This window comes from Barbatula barbatula, assembly GCF_947034865.1.
Source record: "Barbatula barbatula genome assembly, chromosome: 17".
Taxonomy (NCBI): domain Eukaryota; kingdom Metazoa; phylum Chordata; class Actinopteri; order Cypriniformes; family Nemacheilidae; genus Barbatula; species Barbatula barbatula.
Window position 1 is genome coordinate 14,532,773 of NC_136780.1, and position 20,494 is coordinate 14,553,266.

At 37.6% G+C, this 20,494-nt stretch overlaps 1 protein-coding gene across 2 annotated transcripts; it reads left to right on the top strand.

The window, feature by feature from the left end:
* Positions 1 to 1,632: 1,632 nt before the first annotated feature.
* Positions 1,633 to 17,338, top strand: LOC306907156 (basement membrane-specific heparan sulfate proteoglycan core protein). 2 transcript variants are annotated; one of them, XM_079479075.1, is made up of 20 exons: positions 1,633 to 1,876; positions 2,018 to 2,059; positions 2,392 to 2,658; positions 2,910 to 3,176; positions 3,450 to 3,716; positions 3,990 to 4,256; positions 4,530 to 4,796; positions 5,661 to 5,921; positions 6,079 to 6,348; positions 6,457 to 6,747; positions 7,045 to 7,302; positions 7,405 to 7,677; positions 8,418 to 8,678; positions 12,096 to 12,362; positions 14,217 to 14,318; positions 14,446 to 14,502; positions 14,653 to 14,703; positions 14,787 to 14,855; positions 15,674 to 15,721; positions 15,799 to 17,338. In XM_079479075.1, exons 1-20 carry the CDS (start codon positions 1,846 to 1,848, stop codon positions 15,804 to 15,806), a joined length of 3,624 nt encoding a protein of 1,207 aa, XP_079335201.1. In that variant the 5' UTR covers positions 1,633 to 1,845; the 3' UTR covers positions 15,807 to 17,338. The 2 variants fall into 2 exon arrangements, with proteins under 2 accessions (XP_079335201.1, XP_079335200.1); XM_079479074.1 differs by having other exon boundaries at positions 15,674 to 15,803.
* The last annotated feature ends 3,156 nt before the right edge of the window (positions 17,339 to 20,494 follow it).

A 20,494-nucleotide genomic window follows, 5' to 3' on the forward strand; every position in this document is an offset into this window, starting at 1 on the left:
GAAAACTAACTTAAAAACTGAATGAATGTTCTACATCAAGATCAGACGTTAATCCTCAATTTACTTGTGTAATCGGTCATTATTAGCCATTTAACTGCAAAATGCACACAAGATCAAGTGAAAAACACAAAGGTCAACATAAACTGTCAGGTCCCAGGTCTGATCACCTGCTTGTTTTGTTTGTTTCCTCTGTGTGTAGGTTTTGTCGAGCACATGATGTTGTATTGACAGCAGTCCATAAGCTCGGAGTCTGTGTGTGTGTGTGCCCGGCCCTCCTTGTTACCCTCTCATTCACACCAGATTTACTCGCCTATCACTTCACACCGTTTTCTACTCCCGCTTGCTCTTTTCTCTCTGTTTAATTCCCTTGTTTTTCTGTCCTGTGTCAGACAGTTAGCTTTTCTAACCAGCCTGACTTGCAGATGTAGTGTTGTCTTGTTTCCATTAGGTTTTCTAACACTCTTGTTTTGTCCGGGCAGCGGGCTACAGAGTTATTTGCTTAGTTGTTGTTACAGTGAAATGCTTAAGATTTATAAGGTTGACCAATGTTTAAAGTCTAAAAGGAACAGATTATAATAATAAATAATTTTATAATTAATAATAATGTTGTTAATTATAGTTGTTTTTTCAAACATTTTTCAGCAGTGGTCCTGTCACTTCGGTTTGTAGAACATGCAAAGAGATAAAGAAGCCCTTCTGGGTAAACTGTTTGGACACCTATCACTTTCTCTTTTGTTCCCGATGTTGCTGGAAGATTAGCTGAAGTGTGTACGATAATCAAGGCTCAACCTCATTTCTGTGATTTGTTTATTCAAATAAGTAAACATTACAAAATTACAAACTCTTTATAGATTAAAACAATTATTGGATGTCAGGGTTTGGTTGAATATAATTTTTTATTTTTGCCTGTCATGCTACTTACTGTACCTGTAACTTGTTTATTTTTGTCCCTCATTGTAACTGGGTGTGTTTTCAACAAAAGAACAAACCCTCTTTTGAAAGCAAAATTTTCTTATTCTTGCCCATTCTGTACCAAGATAAATAAATAACATTGCAACAACATCACAGTTTCATGTCATGAATAAATGAAATGGTAGAATGTATTTCTAACTTTGTTCAATTAATTTCATTATCCTGAAATGGACACGATACACCAACTGTTTCGTGACTGCCTGTGCTTCAGCTTAAGCGCTGTAGGTGTGGTTCAGTGCATCAGTTCAAAGAAGTGTTGAAGAAGCGTTACCTCAACTTCCTGTTTCCTCATTGTCATTTTAAGTAGAGGATTATGACAAGATTATGACATGTAAAAATAAGAAATATACCATTTTAACACAAGTTTGAACAGGTTTAAAAAACAGTGAAGAAAAATGTAATGTCATTAATTCATTCAAAAATAACAAAAAACACCATTTGTTATATTTCAGATTAATGTCATTGGTTCACTCATCTTTTGATCAAACATTATCTAACCAAAAAATACTCAAGGTCTTGGCATAACTAGAAATACGTATATTTATATTAAGAATAACCAAAAATGTTCTCTATGTAGTGCTTTGTAAGATGCATGTCATATTTGCATTTTGTCATATTTGCATTTTGTCATATTTGTCAATGCACAATACTTCAAGCTTCACTGATCATACATTAAAGACACAATTCACATTGATATGTACGATTACTCAAGCACTTTGTCTGTAAAATAGTAGACGCGTCGTCAAAAAAAAAAGGTTTCATTTCCTGTAAGGCAAGCATTTTCAAGTGGTTAGGACAGGAAAACAGTGTTCACAGAAAGCTGTGTTGTTCACAAACGGTTCGGTCTTGCCTAAAACTTGACTTCTGCTGAAAATGGCAATGTTTCAAATCATCTTTTTGACAGGTAGGATACATTATTTGCTGAGGAACAATGATGTTACTGTATATTACATATATGTAGTTGAAACCACTAATGTAAACAGTGGAACAATGTACTTTTCTGTCTCTTGACAATAAGATTTCAATATGTTTCTTTTATTAATAGTGGCAGTCAGTGCCCAAGTTTCACCTCCAACGGTCAATACTGGTAAGACAAATATAGGAACACTTTGCAAGAGTTACTTTCATGTTTTAAACCTGGTCAATGTTAGTACATATAATGACATGAAGTAAGAATGATAAATGCTGTGCAGGCATTGTTCTTTGTTAGTTTGTTCTAGGTAATGTATAAACTAACTGTTAACAAATGCAGTCTTGTCGTAAAGTGTTACTGAAAAAAAGACGGTTGAATTTGCTCAGTAAAGATGAGTTGTTTGTGTGCTGTGGATGTCTTTTTAAAGACGTATTCTGTATCGATACTTTTACAGATACAAAAAATATCTGAAATGATCCACTCTGACAAAGTTTATTTCCTTCTAGACGCCCAAATTCCGATTTCGAAGCCACAGATAGCCCAGAAAACATCTCATGAATTGTTGTACAACACAGAGAAAGTGACTCTAGAATGTGAGGTCCATGGGGCAACAACAGATTTTCACTATGAATGGTATAAGGACTCAACTTCGCTTAAACCTCCACTTGATCAAGCCATCATTTATGTGAATACCAGCGGAAACTATGGATGCAAGGCGAAGAATGGAGCTACAGAGTCTGAAAATAGTGAACCCAAAAATATACATTTTCAAGGTACATCAACTTCCTACTTAAACATGTGCTACTTTTTTCTTTCTGCAGTTTTGATTTATTTAATTGTCCCAAATGCATACATGTGCATGTTATGTGCATAATGCATCTGCATTTTAGATTTTTGTGAAAGGTAGCAAAGTTACAGATATAATCAGTACACAATTCTCCAAATCATAACTATTAATTCATGTAAAGATTAAATAACTGGACTTGGTTTCTGATTTTTTTTTCTCTGTTTATATTATCAATAGCAATCCCAACTGCAAAACTGTCTTTGGAACGAGCATTACCAGTATTCTACCCTTCTGAAAAAGTCATTCTGAAGTGTGAGATTGAGGGCGGCTCAGATGAATGGAGCTACAAGTGGTATAAAAATAACAGAGATCTTCAAGAATCCAAATCTTCATTAGAAATCACGTTGAAGTCAAAAGATGACTCTGGAGAATATACCTGCCAGCGATTCATTAAAGATAGAGTGACCACTGAAATGAGTTCTGCTGTGACACTGAAAGTTAATGGTATGCATGAAAACCCTTCTTCTTCATTTATCAGTCACTCTAGTCGTACGTGTGAGGTGTGACTTTTCCTGTTTGCAGTTTAAATGGCTTCAGATAAATTGTTCCAAATGCATAATTGAACATCTGTTATGAATCTGCTTTTGACTTTCTATAGTTTTCATGGATAAAGTAGCAAAGCAGCTGAAATAATACACAGTTGTCCAAACTATAAATTCATAATAGGCAATAAGTAGCAGAACTTGTTTAGTTTCTTACTTTTTCATTTCTCTATAGCAATCCCAACTGCAAAACTGACTTTGGAACGAGCATTACCAGTATTCTACCTTTCTGAAAAAATCATTCTGAAGTGTGAGATTGAGGGCGGCGCAGATGAATGGAGCTACAAGTGGTATAAAAATAACAGAGATCTTCAAGAATCCAAATCTTCATTAGAAATCACGTTGAAGTCAAAAGATGACTCTGGAGAATATACCTGCCAGCAATTCATTAAAGATAGAGTGACCACTGAAATGAGTTCTGCTGTGACACTGAAAGTTAATGGTAAGCATGAAAACCCTTCTTCTTCATTTATCAGTCACTCTAGTCATACGTGTGAGGTGTGACTTTTCCTGTTTGCAGTTTAAATGGCTTCAGATAAATTGTACCAAATGCATAATTGAACATCTGTTATGAATCTGCTTTTGACTTTCTATCGTTTTCATGGATAAAGTAGCAAAGCAGCTGAAATAATACACAGTTGTCCAAACTATAAATTCATAATAGGCAATAAGTAGCAGAACTTGTTTAGTTTCTTACTTTTTCATTTCTCTATAGCAATCCCAACTGCAAAACTGACTTTGGAACGAGCATTACCAGTATTCTACCCTTCTGAAAAAATCATTCTGAAGTGTGAGATTGAGGGCAGCGCAGATGAATGGAGCTACAAGTGGTATAAAAATAACAGAGATCTTCAAGAATCCAAATCTCCATTAGAAATCACGTTGAAGTCAAAAGATGACTCTGGAGAATATACCTGCCAGCGATTCATTAAAGATAGAGTGACCACTGAAATGAGTTCTGCTGTGACACTGAAAGTTAATGGTATGCATGAAAACCCTTCTTCTTCATTTATCAGTCACTCTAGTCGTACGTGTGAGGTGTGACTTTTCCTGTTTGCAGTTTAAATGGCTTCAGATAAATTGTACCAAATGCATAATTGAACATCTGTTATGAATCTGCTTTTGACTTTCTATCGTTTTCATGGATAAAGTAGCAAAGCAGCTGAAATAATACACAGTTGTCCAAACTATTCATTCATAATAGGCAATAAGTAGCAGAACATTTTTTCTTTCTCACTTTTTCTTTTCTCCATAGCAATCCCAACTGCAAAACTGACTTTGGAACCAGCATTTGCAGTATTTTACCCGTCTGAAATGGTCACTTTGAAGTGTGAGATTGAGGACGGCTCAGATGAATGGAGCTACAAGTGGTATAAAAATAACAGAGATCTCCAAGAATCCAAATCTCCATTAGAAATCACGTTAAAGTCAAAAAATGACTCTGGAGAATATACCTGCCAGCGATTCATTAAAGATAGAGTGACCACTGAAAAGAGTTCTGCTGTGACACTGAAAGTTAATGGTAAGCATACAAATTATCTTCTTTAATTTTATTTAGCCACTCCATGAGTTTGCTTGTCTCCTAAAATGTCTACAGCAGTGGTTCTTAACCTTGTTGGAGGTTCTAACCCCACCAGTTTCATATGCGCATTCACCAAACCCTTCTTAATTGGAAAAATAAAATATGTTTTTTTTCAAATTCAAAACATAGGTATATATTTTACTGGTGCACAAAATGAACCGTGCATCAACATCACTGTGTTTTAAAGAACAAAACCATTAAAACAATCCCATCTCCATGCAGCTTAAGGAAGTGTTCTCTTAGTTTTGCCGGTGCTAGACTAGAATTGCTCAACTTGGCATTGCAAATCATGCAGTTAGGACGCTGACTCCCATCACGTTCCGTTATACATGTGAATCCATATTGTACATATTCGTCTGACCAAACTGTTTTTTTGCTCGACATAGTTAGTATAAAGGGATTTAAATATTAAGAAAGAAATCACACGACGTACCATCACGACAGTCACAAGTCGACTACTAGGCGCACCAAATTCCCTGCAGCACAGATAGGCCAAGCGATGTTGCGTGATCACCTGCAGCCAATGATGGCCAATCGGGGCGTGTCATCACGAATCATATGAGTCGGGTGTGTGTCTTGACCTCCACAGAACCCCTGAGACTGACTCACCGAACCCCTGGGGTTCGATCGAACCCAGGTTAAGAACCACTGGTCTTCAGCAAAAAGTCCCTCTCTTGTAAAGTCCCTGAAGCATTCTTAGAGATTCAGTTGATGTTGGGACACAGTTATTGCTACTACAGTAAGTGCCACGGTCTAATAAGCTATTTTTAACCTGACTTTGGTTCTTCTCCTGTTCTTTTGTAGAGACTCCTAGACCAACGCTGACCAAAGATCCAAACTGGACAGAGTATTTTTTCCCAAACGAGACAATCTCACTGACGTGTGGATTTAATGGCAATTCTGATGGCTGGTCATTGGAATGGATAAAAAATAACGAAACATTAAAAACAAGCTCCAATCTAACAATAACAGCAAAGCCATCTGACTCTGGACAATATTCATGTAAAGGAAAACTTAGATCGGTGGTTACCCAACAGAGTGATGCAATTCAACTAGAGGTCAAGGGTAAGTTTAGCCAAACAAACAATCCCAAAGAATTCATCAGCTATTGTAGGTGAATACTGTTTTATAGACAGAGCAAAAGCAATTATCATCTCATTCTCATGTTATGAAAGATAATTTAATAAAGTAAATTCATTTTGACTTTTATTTCTCTCTTTAGATCTTTGGCCCAAGCCCCTTTTGACCCTGAGCCAAAATTTTCAAGTGTTTTACAATGGAGAAACTATAACATTTAACTGTGAAGTCAAGCCACAGTCAACCAAATGGACATATCTATTATTTAGAGACTCATTGCAGATAAATGCAAACACCAGCAACAGTTTTTCTATCGCATCTGTGCAAGTGTCTGACAGTGGCAAATACTCGTGTGAAGTCAAACGAAGAACTTTATCCTCTGGCCGAAGTGACGCACGCACAGTAACTGTCAAAGGTTAGGTGAAAACGCTTTCGTTTCGCATATTGTAACAAACATTTAATTCAAAGATCATGAGAACATATTTATGTGTCATGAGGTTGACTGTTCTGTCTCTCACTTCAGATATTCCTACAGCTCAGGTTAAGTCTGGATGGAAAGATGCTTTTCCTGGTGAAACAGTGTCTTTGCAGTGTGTGATTCCAGATGAATCAGAAAACTGGATCAATATGTGGTTCAGGGATGAGAAAACTGTCTCGGGTGGTCCTGACAGAAACATATCTGGAAATTCTCTGTCACTCTCAGTTAAACCTTCTCAAACTAAGCTATATACGTGTATGTATGTTTGTCAAGGTCAGCTCGATGGAAGGTCTGTGAAGTCTGTTAAAAGCGCAACACATTCATTAAACATTTATGGTAAGTTTTGTTGATAAAAAGCTCATAATTTTGTGATGTGTAATGGCAAGACAAAAACAAAAGTTACTTTAGTTTTAAAAATGAATAAACCGCCTTTATGTGCTTCAGTACAATTGTTTCATCTCTTTTTTTGTATTATTTATTTTAGGTAATACATTTTTTTAGCACCATTTCTGAATTTGACTTGTTGTATGTTGGGAATTTTGTTGCTGTTCAACGCTAGCCTTGATTGGTCTATCGTTTTTATTAAAATCACACATAATGGATAAAGAAATAAAAACGTTTTCTCTGTTACAGGATCCCGGCCAACAATCATTGTGGAACAAGATCCACAATACCCAGAAATTTACACTGGGGAACAGGTCAAACTTAAATGCAGCATTCAAGAGCAGACATCACAATGGGCATACCAGTGGAAAAAAGCTGAATCTGTACAAGCCGGTGATACCTACACTATCCAAAGTGCGACACTCTCTCACGATGGGTTGTACAAGTGTAATATAATCAGGAATAAGGTTACATTTTCATCTGAGTCGAAAAAATTGACAATAATCAGTAAGATTCATCTTTTGTTGCATTTTTATGTCCACGCATGCAACAAAAATGTTATTAACATAAAACGTTATCCTGTCTGTTGTTTTGTGTTTATCCATACAGAGCCACCTCAACCAAAACTCTCAATAGAGTCTGAATGGAAAGTATTTTACCCAACCGAAAAAATAACTCTGAAGTGTTCGATCAATGCAATTCCCAATGATTGGCGCTATAAATGGTTCAAAAATGAAAATCCTCTTATTGGAGAAAAGGACACGTTCTTGATCAACTCAGCAGACAGAAGTCATTCTGGAAGTTATAAGTGCAAAGCAAAACATCGACAGAGATCACCAGTGACTACAAGTGAAACAGAAGCTTTGCAGATTCACATTCTTGGTGAGTCAACATTTTTCTTTAAATATTAATTCAGGGTCTGATTGCATACATCTGTTTCAGACTAGTCTTAGAAGTGATTGGTCTAATTTAAGATTAAATATTAGAGACTGATGACCCCACTTTGTCAACTTTCCTTTATGATCTATGTTGTCACGGAAAGCCTCAACTGCTCACATCAAAAAGTGTCCTGACTTGTTGTGATATTGCAATTTTTTAATGAATGGACAATAAGAGTAAGAATTGTTGAAGAACTATAAAATCCCCTGGTAGTCCTTGTAAAAAGGAATGCAGGAGATTTTTTAACCTTTTCTTTTGTGTACATCTTCGATGGTTTGTGAAACTGACTGATACTATTAATTTCCCCAGTTACTGTAGTCCAATTCTAATATTTATTATTATTCTCATTGTAATTACTAAATTAGTTACTAATATATATTTTCAGAAAAGAAAAACTGGGTTGAGCTCCTAATGTTGGCCATTTTGTTTAAGTTGTACAGTGTTTTACTTGTCCCAAGAAACTGTGTTTAAGACTTTATGCATCTTTTCTCATAGACTTTAGTTGGTATTACGCCGTCTTAAAATTATCTTAAAGCAACCGGCTCTATTTCTTAAAGAAAGAAATCTGAATATTTCTATAAATTATAGGAATTATAGAAATATTTCAGACTTATTTTCATCAAGAAGCAGATATATCTTAAGACACTTCTTAATTATTGCTCATTTTACATTTATGTGTGTAGATGCTTCAAAACCGGACATAAGAAAACATCCATCTTTTGAGTTTTTCTACACTGATGAACGATTTCACCTTGATTGTAACATGTCGGGTGTTGGTTGGGAATATCACTGGTACAAGGAATCAAAACTGACACAACCTTCTATCACAAATACAAACTTCACCATAAACTCAGCATCTCTACATCACACGGGTGTCTACAAATGTGAAGCAAAGAGAGGCGACTTCTCAATCTCAAGTGAGCCGCTGAAAGTGGAAGTTCACGGTAAATTAACATATACATTTCCTCTGTAGTTTTTGTTATACTGATAAAACCGCATGTAAATGTTGCCATCGAGTTAAAAAGACTCAAACTTAAAAGTAAATTCAGTTTATAAAACAGCAGTTTCAGTTCTTGATTCTCAATTGTCAATAGCCAGGCTTGTGGGGAAGTTTTGGCGACTGAATCCCACTGAATAAAAGATGAGGTTTATCCAAAAAGTTGTTTGATTTGTCGCTATGTGCTTCTTAACAGAAGACACAAAAGACATTAGTCTTAAAAGTGATTAAAACTAGTGACATGTCACGAAAGGGAAACACAAACATTCAATCGCGGGGTAACAAGTAGGTTTATTGAGCTGAAACACGTAGATTGCGGCTGAGAGAGTCCAACAGCGACAAGTACAGCTGAATAACCAGACGTCCGAGCTGACTAAAAGGCCAACTGGCTATTTCCCAGCACGCGTGGGGCGACAGGACTAAATGAGAGGGAGTATTCCATGTAAAAGGTAATCCACAAAGACATACACTCTCTCGACAAGGCAACCCAGGGAACAAGGCAAGACAAGACTAAACTGGGCATGAGATGGGGGTACGGGATAACCAAACTCAAAACAGACAGGTCGGGTTCCTGTGAGAAAAAAAGAGGAGGGTTATAACCAAGAGAAAACTTGAATGCGGACTATCCCGAGGCAGCCAACGGAAAGGAGTTATGGGCATATTCCACCCATGAGAGTTGTTGGCTCCAGGAACTCGAATGGTCCTGGTTGGCTCGCTCGCACTGCCTGTTGGTCTAAGGTTGGAAGCCAAAATACAGACTCGCTGAGGCCCCGATCTGTCTACAAAACCCCCTCCAGAACCGGGAGGTGAACTGTGGACCCCCATCAGAGACCAAGTCAACCGGCAAGCCGTGGAGCTGGAAAACGTGGTCAGTGAGCACTTGTGCGGTCTCCCGCGAGGAGGGAAGCGGGATGAAATGGAAATGCTGACGAACCGACGCCAACTATCCCCGAGTCCCTGGATGGCAAACTAGCTTTGAAGAATGTCCCCACAGGTAGGGTCTAACCATGCAAATGTTAAATAAGGCATATCGGCACGATCGCGTTGTCTTTGCAGTGTGATCATTGAAGGACTCCTGTTCATCAAATATGACTCCCAGGTTCCTGGCTGATTCGGAGGGAGTGATAGTGGAATTGCCAAGCTGGATGGGGAAATTGTGTTGGACCGTGGGGTGTGCTGGAAACACAAGTAGTTCTGTCTTGGCCGGGTTCAGCGTTAGGTGATGCTCTTTCATCCAAGCTGAGATGTCATCTAGGCAGGCTTTTATGCAAGCTGCTACAGTGGTATCGTCTGGGTGAAACGAGATATAGATCTGGGTGTCATCAGCATAACAGTGATACGAGAAGCCGTGTGCCCGTATAATGGGTCTTAAGGATGTTATGTAGATGGAAAAAAGCAGCGGTCCAAGCACCGATCCCTGAGGGACCCCAGTGATCATATGGTGAGCAGTGGACAGCGAGCCCCTCCATGACACCTTGAAAGATCTGCTGGAGAGGAAGGATTGGAACCAGCGGAGAGGGGAGCCTGAGATTCCTAAGGATGACAGGGTTGCTAGCAGTGGTGATTGACCATGTCAAACGCTGCAGATAGGTCTAGCAGAATCAGGACCGAGGGTTTGGATTCCACCTTGGCTAGCCACAGTGCTTCTGTGACCGATAGCAGTGCAGTCTCAGTGAAGTGGCTTGTCTTGAAGCCAGACTGCTTGTCATCCAGTAGATTGTTCTGGGATAGGTATGAGGAAACTTGGTTGAATACTGCCCTTTCAAAAGTTTTCGCAATAAAAGGGAGGAGAGAGACAGGTCTGTAACTTTCGGAAATAGTAGGGTCCAATGTGGGTTTCTTGAGTAGGGCGTGACCTGGGCCTGTTTGAATGTGGATGGAAAAGTGCCAGTGAGCAGGGAGGTGTTGATGTGTGAGTGCAGGTGTGAGTGTGGTGGATGTGGCCTGAAGGAGATAGGAGGGGATTGGGTCAAGGGGACAGGTGGTGGGGTGGCGAGAGAGAAGTCGGGTGACTTCAGTGTCAGACAGTGGGGCGAAAGAGGAGAGTTCGATGTTAGAAGTGAGGTCAGTGTGTACCGAGGTCTGCTGTGCTGAGAATTGTTTGCTGATGGCTAATGTTTTCTCAGTGAAAAATACCTCAAAGTCCTCAGCAGTCAAAGAGGTAATGGGCGGAGGAGGAGGGGGGCAAAGAAGAGAGTTAAAGGTCTTAAAATGCTGCCGAGTGTTAGGTGCATTGCTCACCTTGGTGGTATAAAAATATGTTTTTATACCACGGTATAAACACTAGCAGAGAAACAGGAGAGTAGTGATTGGTAGTCCCCTAGATCAGCAAGACTCTTGGTCTTGTGCCATTTCCTTTCAGCAGCCCTGAGTGTACTCCCTTGTTCATGGAGGATGTCTGACAGCCAAGGGCAGGAAGGGGTGGCACGAGCTGGTCTGGAGGACAGAGGACAGAGATGATCTAGACAGGATGTAAGTGTAGAGCATAAGGTGTCGGTGGCAGTGTCAGCATCCAGAGATGCAAAGTTGGAGGGAAGAGAGGATGACAATTTAGCAGAGAGGGTGCTAGGGGAGAGAGAACAAAGGTTCCATCTAAAATAAACAGGTGGTGGTGTTTGCGTAATGCATGTAGGGAGGAGCATGTTGAAAGTGATGAAGAAGTGGTCAGAAATGTGAAGAGCTGTGTCTTTAATGTTGTCCGTGGTGCAGTTACGGGTGTACATGAGATCAAGCTGGTTTCCTGATCTTTGAGTACCGGCTGTGGCGAGGCGTGTGAAGTCAAATAAGGCAGTGAGAGTGTTGAAGTCAGAAGCATAGGGTTTGTCCAGGTGGATATTGAAGTCCCCAAAGAGTACGAGAGTAGGAGAAGTAATATTGATGGAATGGTATTCAAATGAGTAGTTGTTGCATAGGGAGGAAAGTGTGGAATATTTCCAATTATTATTGATAAGCAAACCTGTGCCTCCTCCTCTTCCAGTGTCATAAAACAAAGAAGGGATTTTGTTATATGAGAAGTGTCAAATATTTTTGGTATAGCTGGACTAATTCTGATAAGGCAATGAATGTGAAACACTGCATCACTGAGAAGCTAAAGACGTGTGGGTTTGATCTTTGGTGTGCCGGCCCGCCATGGCATAAAAACTGCATCCTTGTAATGCAGCCAGAGTTTTGCTCTGTTTGCTTTAGAATGTTGACAAAGATGAACCTAGCCAATAGGCTTGGAGAGGGATTTATTTAACAAATACCCTCCTTTTTGCAATTTTGTTCATTGGCATCATGGACATGAAAACAAGACACTAATATATATTAAAATAATAACTAAAACTAATTCCCACTGACAAAATGCTTTTTTGTTTGCTTTCAGCTCGTTCACCTGCTGCACTGACGCTGGACACTGAATTGAGTGACATCATGGCTGGGAATATCCTGACACTGAGGTGTGAGGTTTCAGATGGCAAAGAATGGAACTACACCTGGTCAGAGAACGGAAAGGAGCTGAATGAGTCATCTCATACATTAAAAGTGAAAGCAACCGAAGATACTATAAAAAATGAATTTAAGTGCAAGGGGAAAAGGACAGCACGACCGCTGTACTCCTATTGGAGTGAGGGGTTTGTGGCCAATAATATTGGTAAGTGACCATAATACTTGCTTTATTAATATACTGTCACTCATTGACATGTCATACTGTAAAAATAATTATAAGAAAGTTAGGAAATCTCAGAATTCGACTCAAGGTGTGATAGCATCTGTGGACTAGCTGGTCAGTTAGTCAGGTTTGACTAGTGATAGGACTTAATAGTGTTTGGTAGATTCTGCTCACCTGTGTTCCAAAACGCATTTCTGCTGGTTCTACAAAACTTTACATGTAGCTTGACAGTAGAACAGTTCATTTTTAAACAGTGCAGCTTTTTCAGTAATTACATATTTTTTTCAGCAAGTAGACGTTTAGTGTGACCAAAATATTTTAATTTGCCATTTGAGCAACCTGAATCAGTGTGGCCAAGTCTGCGGTTTCCACCTAGTTTTGAAAGACCTTTGGGCTGGTTTTGTTTCACTGATCTGGCAACAAACGGAAGCAGCATCATCTTTTGAAGAGATTACAAACTATAATTGCTTATTACCACCGTTTTATATACTGTTTGTGTGTGGCTTTACGGTTTATTGAGAAGAGATTGTTGGATGATTATGTAAAGGATATAGGAGTTGATTGCTATTTCAGGTTTGACACCCCCAACTTTAAAAAACATAATTGTATTGCATTACATTGTTTTACTAAAATCATTCCTCATTAATACTTACTAATATATTTCATGTTATATCCTGCATGAATAAAGTGAATTGATAAAACCATGTAGTTTACTAATCAAGTATCTAGGAATTTTACTACAGTCTACTATAGTAAATACTGATGTATAGTACAATGTCCATTAAAAAAAAATCTATGTAGCTACTAAAATAGATCGATAATCAGTAAATTGTATTATAAATAAGTAAGATTACTCTGCACATTACTATAACTGAAGTTCAGACAGGGTTTGAAAAAGTTCTCTTCAGCTTTAACAGCCTTAACACACGTCAAAGTTAATATGATGTGAGACTGTGCTTGTTATTCTCTTCACGCACCTACTGAGCTCATCTATAGTGTGTAAGAGAAGAAGGTCCGTTTAAAGTCCGAAAAGCAAACAATTAAATGTGTGGATACTTGTAATTACTGTATATCTGCATTGTGTGTCCATTCTTTAATGGATGCAGACTATTTTATGTCATTCCACAGCTCTAGACTTCATCCATCAGTTTTTTCTGAAGTCTGTACTGTTTTAGACAAGAAACTGAGGTGTTTTAGTTGACGAATGACATCAGCTAAGGGACAGGGCTTGTGCTTATGAAAGCTCTTAAAGAGGAGTCGATTCCTTTAATGGAATCTCAATTCTCAACGCCTTGGAATCGAAAAATCGATTATTTTTGGAATCGATTCCTAGCCGTAGTGGAGAGGTCCTACAAACATGACAGAGTGAAATGGCACTCATAGATAGAACGTACGATTTTAGCGCCTTCTGGGTGTTACATAAAGGGGAAGTCCACCCAAAAATCGACTTTGTGTGGTTTTCTACTGATCCACATGACGTTAAACATGTTTAGAGAACTTCTGGCATCTTCGGAGCACAAATGAAGATATTCAGGTGACATCGGAGAGAATTCCAGGCCTCCTCTTAGACATCATGGTTATAGTTGTTGTCAAGGTCAAGGAAAGATGCCGGAAGTTCCCTAAACATGTTTTGTTTCTCTAAACATGTTAAAAATGTCCTTTCAGCAAGCAGCTCTCCAAATGTTTCTTTTGAGTGATATCATTTATTCTATCATCATCTATTTATCCTAAGGGGTCTCCAATATATATTGTGTGCGACATGTTGTTTTAATGTTATGTGAAATCATTATCGAGTGTGTCACATGTTTTCAAGTTTTTCACACTTTTGTGTTGCAGTGTTCAAAAGAAAAATACTGCTGGCCATCTCAGGATTCTTTATCTGCTGTATTGTTATTTTGTTCATTGGATGCGTCGTACTAAAAATCACCCGTAAACCAGGTAGTGATTTTAGTTCATTCCTAAAATGTCGCATTATTACCTTACTTCAAATGTTGCATTAATATTTTATTAGCTTGCTTATGTTACATTAAATATTTACATAAGAAACATTTATTTTTATCATTAGTGAAAAAAGAGACTGTGTGTGAGGACTTGTTTATTTCAATGGCGGACTCTAAGAATCGTAAGTTTGAAAGTGTGTTTTTGTGTGCATGTACGTTTATCCTATTATTATTACGGTTTAAAAATTCATAGATTTTTCTATAAGGGTTCTATACATAAAATATTTCCACATTGCATTTACTTTGTGTGGGTCTTTGATTACTCTGCACAGAAGTTACGACACCATTGATGGAGTACATGGAAAACAAGCCAACAGAGAAAGGTACCATTCCTTGATCAAACCTAAATGATGACAGTTCGCTTAAATACACAGACTCTATTGTTGTAATCTTAATTGACTTTCAGAATCTGAGGAAAAGGAGGAACTTATTATGGATCATGTTTCAGTCACTCATGTGGATGGTGTGATAAAAGGTAGGTAAACAACAGGCTAATAATAATGTTTAAGAGGGCTCCATACAGTAAATGGTGTTTACCCGGACAGGGTTTAAACCTAATCTCAGATTAATTTAAATGTTAGAGATGCCTTCATCCAAAACAACTTTCACTGACATGTCTTAATATATATCACTGCGATTATTTGTCTTAAGATGCACATAGTAGTGTTTTTTTGTATATTATGTTTTTAAAACAACTTAATTATCCTTATTTAAGGCCTAGTCCTGTTTTAATCTAATCCTTGTGGGAAACCGCCCCTAAATCTTAATGCGATATTTTATAGGGGAAACTAAATTTCCCCGTATTTTACTCACCCTCGTTGAATATGAATTTTTTCTTGAAGAATAATGAAGTCAGAGTTAAAATTCCACGTATAATTTTTACTTCCAAGCGGTAGAATGGGAGTGAATGGGGCCAATTTCTTTAGCTCCAAAAAGTATATCCATCGATCAAAGAACTGCTTCACACGGCTCCATTGTCTTAACACAGGTCTTCTGAAGCTAATCGACGTGTTTGTTTAAGAGAAATATCCATATTGACTGTGCTATTAACGTTAATGTGTCGGCCTTCACCCGAACTGAAGAACTTTCAAAAAACAGCTCAAAACACACCTCCTCCGCATTTTTTTTACAACCAATAACAAACAAAAATAGTATCTTGTGTCTAGAAAAGAATATTATGAATTGAGGGTGAGTAAAATATAGGGAAATTTTGTTTTGCCTCTAAAATTCTAAATGCTTTAAGCGATATTTCAGATTCAATTTTTTTATTGTAATCTTATTTCCTTTTTAAAGGCGAAGATTCACCATCAGCTGAGGCCAATGGCCTAACATCTTTTAAAGGTACAATTTAGATTTTAGGTTATATTATTACTCTTAAATTAATAAAGAGTATGAACTTCTCCATTCTACCTCTCTAGGAGCCTAAAACCTGTTTCAGCAATGAACATCAGGGTGACGTTTCTCTCTGTTGCAAGCACTGTAAAAAGTACAACTTCAAATTGTTCTCCCAACAAAGGTATTAAAGATGTTTTAGTAGAAGAAGAAGAATGCATTGAGTTAACTGAACAAAATGAGTCTAAATGTGGTACCAACAAAGGTGTTGACTGTACTCTGATTTCTAAGTGATTGTACAAAGCGCGTCGAGAAGTTTGACCAACATGCCAAAAAACAATTCTAGTATTTGAAAGTTCCCAGCATGCATTGCAGAATTTTCATTTTCGCAGGTTAAAATTATTAAAATGTTTGCTGGCTATATTTTTGTTGTCATTGTAAATTACCTTTAGTATTCAGAGTTCCTTTTTAACTATATTGTGTTTAATGATATTTGATGATTGTGACCATGATTGAGGCTCATGTGCTCAGTGTTGAGGTCAGAGGTAAATGACACAGTGAGGCCAGTTCTAAAGTGTTTAAAACACAAACAGCTCAAGCACTTATTTATGTGTATATATACTATATACTGTTAAGTAGAGTGTGTATATAATAATATAACAATTATGTATTTATGTTATCTAAAATATAATATTTTGAGTTGGGTCAACTGACTTTTTTCAATTGACTTTTTATGTGACATTACTTACAGTGGGGCAAAAAAGAATTTAGTCAGCCACCAATAGTGAAAGTTCACCCACTTAAAAAGATGAGAGAGGCCTGTAATTTTCATCATAGGTACACTTCAACTATGAGAGACAGAATGGTCTTGGCCATAGTGGAGTTTGGATTCTGACTGTTTGAGGTTGTGGACAGGTGTATTTTATACTGATAACAAGTTCAAACAGGTGCCATTAATACAGGTATCGAGTGGAGGACAGAGGAGCCTCTTAAAGAAGAAATTACAGGTCTGTGAGAGGCAGACATCTTGCTTTTTTTTAAGTGACCAAATACTTATTTCCACCATAATTTGCAAATCAATTCTATAAAAATCAGACAATGTGATTTTCTGGATTTATTTCTCATTCTGTCTCTCATAGTTGAAGTGTACCTGTGATGAAAATTACAGGCCTCTCTCATCTTTTTAAGTGGGAGAACTTGCACAATTGGTGGCTGACTGAAACTTTTCATTTTTTACAGTTTTTACATTGACATGCATATTTTGTAAAACTGCATTATGTATTAAATGGCACTGCACTTTGTCTAACAGCAATTGCACTTTCCTATCTACAAAGGCGGAAAAACATGCTTATGGTTAGGACAGGAAACCTGCTCATGATTGTAAAGTGAAAAAACATACAGACAGCAATTTCTGTAATATTTCGAAGAATTAACACAGTATACTGTATCTGTACACACTATATTAAATAGTCAGACAGTGCATCTGCTTTGTATTGCTATTGGAATTGATTTGAACATTAAACAATTAAAATTTTCAATTGATTTGTCCTAGTGCAAAGTATACTGTATACCACATCTGAATGTGTGATTCAAATTTGTCAAATAAACCTTTACTTAATCAATTACATTGATTTTTATAATTTATGCTTGCGTATTTGTAAACATGCTCAGGCCACACAGTAATGTTATCAAATATATATTTTACAAAAACATAAACTGCTACTGTTAGTGTGGTGTGAGTTCTGGATTAGCCTATTTGGTAGAAGAACATTCTTGTGTTGTGTTTAAAACAGCTTAGCATCAAATTACTTCAAATACTGTTTGTCCACGCCTGTTTGTCCAGTATTTACATTGTGTATAGCATGCAAATGATTGTGTATAAGAGAAAGGCCTTGATAAGGTCTGGCACATCTGCAGTATCTAACACACTGTTAATACTGCAACTGTGACACTTGGTCAATGTGTCCCTATTTTGAGCACTTTAAGGACGTGTGAAAACTCACGTGCACTTCTGTAAACGTGCGTACACCACTTTCCACGCAAAGGTTGTGAAAACAAACTTGATGGTAGAATACGCGCACTTGTAAGCAAACTCTGAGCCATGTGCACCACATCCTGGAGACAAGGGGAAGTGGCGACACAGATGGCGAGTAGGTGATCGCATTTTTGAACATTCAGCCCATCTCATACTATAACACATACCTCTAAGCAACCATTATGATTAGAGGATATAGAAAAGAGAATGCTTATGACATGTTTCCAACTTTCCAAGTTATCATTTGCCATTTAAAATATTGCAATAAATATCGCACAGTGGACTTTTTACAGAGGTATCATCATACAGTGAGATTTTGATATTATTACATCCCTATCTTTTACTGGTGTGGGTGAAGCTTAATTATTCAGGCAGAATAATTTAATGATTATCATAAAATTATTAAATTATCATTTAAAATATTATATTTTTCATAAGTTCTTCCTTAATCCTTATCAACTCTTTGTCCTGTTTTTTTCTGAACAAACATACACTCACCTAAAGGAAATTAGGATTAATGCAATTATCTAATCAACAAATCACATGGCAGTTTCTTCAATGCATTTAAGGGTGTGGTCCTGGTCAAGACAATCTCCTGAACTCCAAACTGAATGTCAGAATGGGAAAGAAAGGTGATTTAAGCAATTTTGAGCGTGGCATGGTTTTTGGTTTCAGCACCTTGTTGAATTAATGCCACGTAGAATTAAGGCAGTTCTGAAGGCGAAAGGGGTCAAACACTGTATTAGTATGGTGTTCCTAATAATCCTTCAGGTAAGTGTACATTAAACGTCTGTTAGCATTCAGCATACATACCTGACGTAGATGGGGCATCAAGAGATTAACTTAATTGGGGGTAAGTCTCTACATGATGCACTTTTGACAGGTGTTTTGATAGATTACTTGTGTTTCCACCCTTACAAACAAAAGTTTTGTTGCCCTTGTGGCAATGAGCATTGTCACTTTCAGCAACCACACTTTTGAACATTTGGTTTTCTCCGCCATCGTTTAAGAGTGTCTTTCAAACTGTGTGAGAGACACGTGACATGCAACTTGTTTTGTGATTCTGTATTAACAGCTTTTTGGATGATAGTTTTTGAAACCGTAAGGGAGGAGGTGTATAACAAATGCGCTAACTTTTTCCCTCTGTGCTGCCACACGCAGATGTTTGTCATAATCAAATTTTTGGCACTTTTTCTCCGCACATCTTCATCTACATCAAATCATTCTTCATTGTTATCATTAACATATAACTAATGTTTAACATTTTTTCTGACATCTGGTGGTATTAAATAGTATTTGTATTAATCAGATCTATTAGTGATTAGTAGTATCATACGCAAAAATAAATGTAACGTTGCCTTTTCTGTGGGTCTCGCTCACTTTTTCTGTTGTTTTGCAGCTCATGCAAGCCAGTCAGCCACAAACCCTGCCTGACAGAATTACTAGTTCTTCTGTGAAAAACAGGCAAAAGTCTCAAATTCTAATTATATAGATAATGAGCATCAAAATTTGATTTAACGCATTGATTTCAATCTTTGACATGGCCTCGCTCACTCAATATTAAAGGCAATGTTACATTTCTGTACATTAATGTTCATAGTATATAGTCATCTGTATATATTGTTCATAGTATATACCTACTGTCATATTTTCATAGAACATACCTACTGCAAAATATTTTTATAGTCCATGCCCACTGTATTATATTCTCTCATATTGTATTCTGTATTTATTCTAACTGTATATCCTGCACTTGCTAACTGCACTTCTGGTTAGACCTAAACTACATTTCGTTACACTGTACTTGTATATGTGTAATGACAATAAAGTTGAATCTAATCTAATCAGTGTAAGATTTTCACAGGATGTTCTTTACATTATATAGGATGATTTTATGTGTGTAATGAATGTGACTTTCAGGCTTCACTTTCAGGCACATCGGACTGCAGACGGTGAACCTTTCAGTGGAGAAATCCACCTAGTGTTATTTCGGTGGGAAGGATCACACCGATCTGTACGTCACCACAGCGTATAAAGGCATGGATGAAGATTCACTGGCCAAACAGCCCGAGGCTGGTGACTTTAAAGATGCTCTATGCAACCAGGTTTGGGGGAATAGGTGGAATGTACTTTTGTGTAAATCTTCAATATAACCAGAGAAAGTTGAGAAAATACCGAATGGACTTTTTTTATCCATTTTGCAATATCTCATGAGTTTTATCATATTGACATTTTTACAGGCGGTAGCACTTGAATTACAAAGCACACGATCTTGCAGCTTCAAAATTGTGCTCAGACAAAGAGAGACCAGGTGTCAAAATAGTTACGTTATTTGTACAAGTCCAACAAAGTGAGATCTTCCCAAAGCATCTGAAGTTACAGTGTTTTCAAGCCCATAGTTATAGTAACATTTCTGACAGGGGGGCTTCTTTTAAACCAATCAAATTCATTGCTCTTATCGTTACATTACTTGACATGACTTTCCTCCAATAGATTTCCAGCAGTCAAATACGTTCCCCTTCAGTCGGTCTCTCGACGTTGTGAGAGACTGACTGGGGTTTGATCTTGAGAACCTACCTTCTCCGAGATAATTAATTATAAAACGCCAATGGGCTTGGCGAATGGCACGCGCCACCAGTCTCCGCCCCGTGCATACGGGTATAAAGGAAGATGGCGGCGGTCATTCACTCATCCTTTGTTCTTCGGAACCTGTGTGTTTGCTGATGCTATACGCCAGGGCTCTTCAA